Source organism: Nematolebias whitei, chromosome 8 (genome assembly GCF_014905685.2).
Source record: "Nematolebias whitei isolate Nwh7 chromosome 8, NemWhi1, whole genome shotgun sequence".
Taxonomy (NCBI): Eukaryota; Metazoa; Chordata; class Actinopteri; order Cyprinodontiformes; family Rivulidae; genus Nematolebias; species Nematolebias whitei.
The window spans coordinates 3,283,453-3,292,521 of record NC_056505.1 but is presented as its reverse complement, the minus strand read 5'-3'; the positions used below and the strand labels follow the sequence as shown (position 1 = coordinate 3,292,521).

Below are 9,069 nucleotides of genomic sequence, written 5' to 3'. Positions count from 1 at the left end.
GAGCTTTTCTTTGGATCAAATTCAGTGCTTCACTTGTCTGTACCTTTAAAAAAAAAATTGATACGTTTTGTCTCTAATCCGAAGGACTTCTTCAGTCTGAGGTGCTGTATTCAGCTCAGTCTCTTAAATAGCACCTTCTCAGGGTGGATCAACCAGTTTGCTGCTGACAACTGGTTTTGGCTGTCAGCAGCAAACTGGTTGAATTAAATGTTTAGTTTAGAAATTAATTATTTAGTTTGGAAATTAAATATTTAGATTTGAAAATAAATATTTAATTTGTAACTATTTAGTTTACTAACTCAACATTTAACTTGCAATCCAAAAAAGTTCAACCTGGTCCTCTGGACATTCAACGTTTCTAATTTTTTTAATTTTTGCTTTGTTTTGTTTTTTGTTTTCTTGTTTTTTGAATGTCCAGAGGACCAGATTGAACTTTTGTGGATTTTTCTACCTGGATTATTGAGGATGTATCAGGATATTTAACTTGCAAGTTAAGTATTTAGTTTGTAAACTAAACATTTAGATTGTAAATGAAATATTTAGTTGGGAACTATGACGTTTATAAATGTATGAACATGGTGAAAATATGACTTTGAAAAAACTAAACTTTTTTTCCTTATGAAAGGCTAAATAAACCTAAAATAATAATAATATAATAATAAGGTAAGTATTGCTGTTAATTTTTGACTGTATAACTTTACAAACGGCACCCCATAACCGCCTCTCTGTCTCTGGAGCTTTGCTTGTTCTGTCTGAAGTTTTTCTCCTTACTTTGCATTTAAAGTTTTGGAACTATTTGGAACTGTTCAAAGATGAAATCAGACGTTGATCTTACATCAATTGTTGATGTAGAAACATGAAAACTGAAAAAACGTTTTGTATAAAGCTGCTTCAGTCAGAGTTACTGATCTATGCAGTCTGGCTACTGTGCTTTCTGTAGGCTTTTATTTTGAAGTGCTTATGCAGTCAGTCTACTATGCTTTCTGTAGGCTTTTATTTTGAAGCGCCACAGTACAGTTCCGTTTTCAGTCTCGTGACTGAAAATAAGACAGGTCTTGAATGTAAATCAGTCAAATTCTCCACAGAAACTGAGATAGAGGTTAAAATACAGGCGGAGACGAACATAAGTTTGTGATCAATAGATCGATGCAGAGGATCGGTGAAGAACATCCACCTGTTGATCAACCTCAGGTGAGTTGCTGTTCACGGACGTTGATGAACTTCAAGTGTCTGTCCATGAAACAACTCCCAACAGTTGAGCCTCAGATTTACTGGAAGGCAAAAGAAGACCCAGAGTCAGCTCAGGATCAAGATGGATGTTTTTCTGAGAACTCTGACTCCGGGTGTCATCTTTGTGCTCTCAGTCAGAAACAGATATATATATATATATATATATATATATATATATATATATATATATAGCTGTCAAAGTGACTGATGTCAGTTTGTCTTAGACTGATTCTGAGGAGGTTCTGAGAAAAATCAAAGGCAGTAATTTAAAGAAAAAAATGTTTTAAAAGCATCAAAAGGAAAACAGAACACAATAAAATACTAAATCAAATCACACCGTGTTAACAGTCAGAGAAAACAGATGCGTTTTTATAAGAGACTTAAGAACAGGAAGTGTTCTGTGTGATGGTGGGGAGGGGCAGATTGTTCCAAAATTTAATACACGCGCACGCACGCACGCACACATCAGACAGAGCGAGGTATCCTGATGCATGCTCAATAATCCAGGTAGAAAAATCTAAAAAAGTTCAATCTGGTCCTCTGGACATTCAAAAAAATAAATAAATAAATAAAAAATGTAGAAATGTTTCGTCTTTCATCCTGAGGACTTCCTCAGTCTGAGGAGCTGTTTTCAGCTCAGTCTCTTAAATAGCACCTTCTCAGAGTGGATCAACCAGTTTGTTGCTGACAACCAGAACCAGCTGATCACATGCTCAAGAAGGACCATCAGCCTAACAATGGATCATTAGCACCTGATGGCTGTTTACTGTTCACAGAGGGCTGAGTGATACCAGCAATCACAGCATTGTAAGAGGGGGACAGTTGAACCTGGAGGCTCCACCCCTGTTTAATGATGGACGGTTTCTTTTCACAAAGATGGCCTCCTTTACTCCTCTCTCAAACCATCGTTCCTCTCTGTCCAGGATGTGAACATCTTCATCCCTGAAAGAGTGACCGCTGGCCTGGAGATGAGTGTAGACCACAGAGTCCTGGCCTGATGATGTTGATCTTCTGAGCTGGTCCATCCTTTTGGCCAGTGGCTGTTTAGTTTCCCCAACGTTTATTTTCTAAACATAACGTCCCAGTGGCTTTTAAACCCCAAAATACATTAAAGACTGGTTCATCCCAAAGATCCAGTCCCCCGGCACAAACAGAGTAATGTTGTGTATGTTGTTCAGTGTCAGGAGGGTGATCAGTCTTACATCGGGGAAACTAAACAGCCACTGGCCAAAAGGATGGACCAGCACAGAAGATCAACATCATCAGGCCAGGACTCTGAGGTCTACACTCATCTCCAGGCCAGCGGTCACTCTTTCAGGGATGAAGATGTTCACATCCTGGACAGAGAGGAACGATGGTTTGAGAGAGGAGTAAAGGAGGCCATCTTTGTGAAAAGAAACCGTCCATCATTAAACAGGGGCGGAGCCTCCAGGTTCAACTGTCCCCCTCTTACAATGCTGTGATTGCTAGTATCACTCAGCCCTCTGTGAACAGTAAACAGCCATCAGTGTGCTAATGATCCATTGTTAGGCTGATGGTCCTTCTTGAGCATGTGATCAGCTGGTTTTGGTTGTCAGCAGCAAAACTGGTTGATCCACTCTGAGACGGTGCTATTTAAGAGACTGAGCTGAAAACAGCACCTCAGACTGAGGAAGTCCTCAGGATGAAAGACGAAACATTTCTACATTTTTTATTTATTTATTTATTTTTTTGAATGTCCAGAGGACCAGATTGAACTTTTTTAGATTTTTCTACCTGGATTATTAAGCATGCATCATGATATGGATGGATGGATGGATGGATGGTAATGAAAGGATACATCTTTGCACATTTCCTACTTGTAGACAGAGGAATGTAACTGAATGGTGTTAATAAAGTTCACCTGTATTTGATCAGTGTGAGCGTTCAGATCTGTGAGTGAAGCTGACGGAGAAGAGAAGCCTGTGATGTTGAAGGTTTGTGTTTTCAGAGGAACTGTTTCTAACAAGCTGCAATAAGTAACAAGATGAATGCTACAGAATCTCTAGAAAGCAAAATGACTGAGGACATATTCTGACAGTATTTTTATTTTAGACTGCACTAATCCGTACATTTTGTTTTTGATTATTTTTTTGTTTTTTAATCCTTTCTTACATTAGGTTTTATTGCAGTTTGAAGATAAGACATTTACAACGAAGTGTTTAAAGTTCATCAAAGACAAATTAAACAGATTCAACATTTTTAAAGAAAGAGTAAATGTATTTTCTTTGTTTTTTACAGTCACATACCCAGTAATGAAGCGTAACAGAAGTTATGATTTGCTGCCACCAGACAGTGAGTACAACTGGAGTAACTGAATTGACTGGATCTTTGTCTACGTTTCTATTTACACCATTCAATGTGTGCAGCTCAAAATTGTGTTTTAATAACTTCATTAAGCCAATTTTAGAACTCTGTTAGTTTGAAGGTAATCAGCCAATCTTATATGATTAAATTTATTTTTCCATAAATAGTATATTTTTCTACCCCAGTAACTAAATGTAGACTTAACATTCTTACATTAAATACAAGCTGTGTAATAACCAACATCTGTAATTTAGTTTTGTGTACCGTATTTTTTTGTATAAGTCACAGTTTTTTGCCTAATTTGCATGCCCTGCAACGTATACGGCAACGCAACGTATTTATGGATTTTTTTCCATATTTTTAGACCATTTTTTGGCTGAGAAATGACCGTTTCCATTCATTCTGACGAAAAAATGTTGCAGTACCATTTTCGGACACTAGAGGGCCCTCTAGGCTTTTGACGATTACTGGTGTACCTGTAGTCGTACCCCATTCTTTGTTTATTCCAGACCAGCTAAAATCCCATCATGGTGGATGGACACAGACATGATGAACGTGTGGCTCACAAAGTGCTACACAAAGCGGCCAGATGGCTGTTTTTAGAGCAAAAAGAGCCCTGCTGGTGATGGACAGCATGCGTGCGCATATCACACCGCAATTTAAAGATAAAACTGCATGCAACTCCATCCCTGCCGTCATCCCGGGAGGCTTGACAAAAGTGCTGCAGCCTCTGGACATTTATGTGAACCAGAGCTTCAAAGCAACCCTGTGCCGCCTTTGGGAGCAGTGGATGGAGGACGGAGAGCACAGCTTCACGGCTACGGGACGGATGCGCCACACGACGTTCCAGCAGGTCCTCGGCTGGATCAATAAAGCGTGGACCTCAGTCGCCAAAGAAATGATCCAGTCGGGGTTCTGAAAGGCCGGGATGTTAGCTGCAGCTGGAGCTGACGCAGAGGAGGACTCTGACACCCCCGGGGAGGAAGAGGAGGCTGTGCTACATCACCTACCTCAGGAGTTGGCAGAAGTTTGCCAGCGACACAAAGGATGAAGAATTCAATTGATTTGAATTAAAAAAATAAAATAAATATGTCTTTCTGTCATCATTATGGGCAGGTGGGCGTATAGTAATGTTAAAGACGCTTTCTTTCGTCGGCTTCATTTTGCCGTGTTTTGACCGTCAAAGTCAAGTTATTAAGGAAAAGTTCAACTGAGACACACCTTCGCTATAATTTCTTTTCAAACAGATAAATGTTTTTATGTGGTTGTCTTGTTAAATTTGTAAGGAATGCGGAGGCTCGTACAGCTGCACGTGTCCGCTTCGCAGCACCGAAACTATTTTTTGAAATTCAGCTGATTTGACCATTACCATACCACACTATTCCATACCGTACCACACTATTCCATACCATACCATTTTATTTATAGAGCACTTAAAACAGCAACAAGACCAACCAAAGTGCTGTACAGACAGAACAACAGGTAACACACGAAGCAAAATACAAAATGAGGTAAATCAGAATATAGACATAAAAATGATGCAGATAATGACGACAAACCAGTGTGGAGCATACAGGATCAAAACACAGATCCTCTGGTGTTGAAAGCTACTGAATAGTAGTGAGTTTTTAAACGGGACTTGAAAACTGAGTGGGAGGGGGCCTGTCTGACGAGCAGAGGTAACTCGTTCCAAAGTCTTGGTCCTGCTACAGAGAAGGCCCTGTCACCTCTGCGCTTAAGACGAGTTCCTGGGACTGTGAGGAGCAACTGGTCCGCTGACCTCAGGGAGCATGGTGGGACATACGGTTGTAGCAGATCAGAGAGATGGGGGGGGGGGGGGGGGGCACACTGTTCAGTGATTTGTAGACATACAGGAGTATTTTGAACTGGATTCGAAGGTGAACTGGTAACCAGTGTAGTGCATTTATTGAGGAAAAGTTCAACTGAGACACACCTTTGCTATAATGTTGAGCAAACAAATAATTGTTTTTAAGTGTTAATCTTGTTAAAATCTTCCCGTGCACGCTCCTGCGGCCGCCATTTGGCAGCCAATCCATTTTTGGCAAAACACCGGCCCACATTTCTGGGTTGTCAGCGGTGACGCGTAACATCAATCAATCAATCAAACTTTATTTATAGAACTGTTTCCAGCAGCCAAAAGGTGCACAAAGTGCTGCACAATACAGAAGTTAAAAACAAACAATTAAGAATAAAAAAATCAGCCAGTTAAACTTAAAAACTATTAAAACATAGCGAGATTGTCAAAGAACCACTAGGTATTAAAAGCCTGCCTGAATAAAAAGGTTTTAAGATTAGATTTAAAATGCTCCATGTCAGTGATGGAGCGCAGGTCCCGAGGTTGCTGGTTCCAGAGTCTGGGTGCAACGACAGAAAAGGCCCGGTCACCCCATCGTTTGTAGTTGGACTTTGGGACAGAGAGTAGACACGTATTAGATGATCTGTGTTCTCCTATATTCACGGACAGCTACAAGATCAGTCAGATACAGTGGGGCAAGACCATTGGGAGCTTTAAAAGTGAATAATAAAATTTTAAATTTAATTCTAAAATCGACTGGAAGCCAGTGGAGAGAAAATAAAACGGGGGTCATGTGCTCACGTCTGGAGGTGTTGGTTAAAAGTCTTGGTCCTGCTACAGAGAAGGCCCTGTCACCTCTGTCTCCAGGTTCTTTTTGGACAATATGGGCTTCAGTTTAGACAGCCGCCTCAGCTGGAAGAAGCATGATTTAATGATCATGTTTACATGATTAAGTTTCAGGGAAGGGTCCATTATCACTCCCAGATTGTGTTCAATCTTCACTTCATCACAGTCTCATCCTGAACAAGCACAAAGGAGACAGTGGAAAGAAAAACTCCCTTTTAACAGGAAGAATCCTCCAACAGAACCAGGCTCAGGACGAGCGGCCGTCTGCATCGACCGGCTGGGTTTGAGAGGACATTAAGGAATGGCAGGTCCAGATTATTTATTAACCTTTATTTATATGTACTTTCTATAAAAGGAAAAGCAGAAAACACATTAAGTTAGAAGTAATTACAAATACAAACAGGTAGAGTAGAACAAATAAAGACACCAGCAGAGTGAGGAAATGTGGTCAGTTTGTCCTCCAGCAGTCTAAGCAGCATAACTAAGGGATAGCTCAGGAAACCCAAGCTGAATGTACCTATAGGATTTATCATGTTCATAAATGTTGTAAATGATAAATTATATAATTTATATGTTGTGTGTATTTTTACAAATATTAATAATAAATTATATCTTGTTGATGATGTGTATATTATGTGTATATATATACATATATATATATATATATATACTGTATATATATGTATATGTATATGTGTGTGTGTGTGTGTGTGTTCAAACAGTAAATATAACAATATATTATAATAATATAATAATAATAATAATAATATAATATGATTTATCTGTTTAAATAAAGGTTGAATGAATGAATGAATATTGATTGGGCAGGTTTTTGTGTGATGGGGAGGTTTTTAACAGACTAAGTTCCTCAGCTTAACTTCCAGAAAGTTTCCAGAACATTTTCTACCACGTTGCAACCTATTCATGACTTCATGGTAATAAAATGTATGTTAAATAATCTATCTCTATTTCTTTCCAGTGTCGGTGCTGAGAGTTGGTCTCCTGGGAAATAGCTGGTCTGAGAGGAGTTCAGTGGCGAACTTTCTACTGGGAGAAAAAAAAACGAGTACCGATGAAGAGCCAGAAGTCTGCGTACAATCCACAGGACACGTCAAAGACAAAACAATAGTTCTCATAAACACACCAAATATGTTACTTAGTGATATTTCTCTTGAAGACTTGACAAAACATGCAGAAACCTGGGTGAGCTTATCTGATCCTGGACCTCATGTGCTCCTGTTGGTTCTGCAGCCCGAGGATTTCACTGATCAACAAAACCAAAGACTAGAATCAATTCTTGGAAACTTGAGTGATCAAGCATTTGACCACTCAGTTGTTCTGGTGTCAAAACCCAGAATGGGAAGTTCTAGTTCTGTTGAACAGTACATGCAGCAGCCACCTTTGAAAGACATTGTCCAGAAATGTAAAGCCAGCTTGGTGTGGCCGAAATATTGTGATCAACAGCTTCTATTAGAAACCATAAGCCAAATGATGACGGAGCTGAAAGGAGAACATCTGATCTGTGATATTTACAAAGAGCCATCCCAGAGTTTACCCACTGGTGATCAACCAAGAATAAAAACACAAGAATCAAAACATCACAAGAACTTGGAACCTGGTGAGTGCAGGAATTCTTTATAAACTTTTATAAGCACAACCTGATCATGTTCGATCTCGGACAGGTTTGACCTTTCCCCTTTGGAGGAGGAAACTGTTTTGATCCTTCTTCCTTTGCTCAGCAAGACTAGCACAAAATAAGTTCAGTAAAAATATTAAGCAGTGAGTACAATCTGCTCCCAGCCTGGACTTTTATAGCAGGGCAATTCAACTCAACTTGTCAGGGGGCCACAGTTACTGGAAGCCAGCAGCTCAGGGTTCAGTTCATCCAGCAAGTCATTATGTAAATAAACCAAGCATTATCTAAAAGAGTTAAGTCAGGTCCTCTGGACGGGTTAAAAAAAAGTAGAAATGTTTTGTCTTTCATCTGAAATACTTCTTCAGTCTGAGGAGCTGTATTCATAAGTTATCAGACTCATCTCTGAATGGACAGAAAAACTCACATGATTCTAAATTAATTTGACATCAGTGTGAAATACATCCATGACCTTTACATAATCTTACCACATCAGTCAGGCAGGAATCCCCGTGGACGATGATGTTTGCAGATGACATAGTGATCTGTGATGAGAACAAGGAACAGGTGGAAGAGAACTTGGAGAGGTGGAGGTATGCGCTTGAAAGAAGAGGAATGAAAGTCAGCCGTAGAAAGACAGAGTCCATGTGTGTGAATGAGAGAGAGGAGGTGGAACAGTGAGGCTACAAGGAGCAGAGGTCACAAAGGTGCAGGACTTCATGGACTTGGGGTCCACTGTCCAGGAACATGGGGAGTGTGGTGAAGAGGTGAAGAAGAGAGTCCAGACAGGATGGAGTGATGGAGAAAAGTTTCAGCAAAGGTCAAAGGAAAAGTTTACAAGACAGTGGCGAGACCAGCTATGTTATATGGTCTGGAGACAGAGACATGGACAAAAAGACAGGAGACATAACTGGAAGTGGCAGAAATGAAGATGTTGAGGTTCTCCTTAGGAGAGACAAGGATGGAGAAGATCAGAAATGAGATCTTCAGAGGTACAGCACAGGTTGAACAACTGGGAGATAAAGTTAGAGAGACCAGACTGAGATGGTTTGGACACGTCCAGAGGAGGGACAGTGGTTTGGACATGTCCAGAGAAGGGACAGTGGTTTGGACTTGTCCAGAGGAGGGACAGTGGTTTGGACATGTCCTGAGGAGGGACACTGGTTTGGACATGTCCAGAGGAGGGACAGTGGTTTGGACTTGTCCAGAGGAGGGACAG

General features: G+C 40.2%; 1 protein-coding gene and 1 long non-coding RNA gene across 2 annotated transcripts in view; both read left to right on the top strand.

Moving 5' to 3' along the window:
* The first annotated feature begins 1,045 nt into the window (after window positions 1-1,045).
* Window positions 1,046-7,355, top strand: LOC119413783. Its single transcript, XR_005186973.1, has 3 exons — window positions 1,046-1,191; window positions 3,490-3,543; window positions 7,197-7,355. It is a non-coding gene; the product is annotated as an uncharacterized LOC119413783 (long non-coding RNA).
* Window positions 7,356-8,811: 1,456 nt separating this feature from the next.
* Window positions 8,812-9,069, top strand: part of LOC119412987 (GTPase IMAP family member 8) — a 3,860-nt gene continuing 3,602 nt past the window's right edge. The window contains exon 1 of the mRNA XM_037679998.1: window positions 8,812-8,842. Within this exon, the coding sequence (XP_037535926.1) occupies window positions 8,812-8,842 (31 nt within the window). The remainder of the gene's footprint in view (window positions 8,843-9,069) is intronic.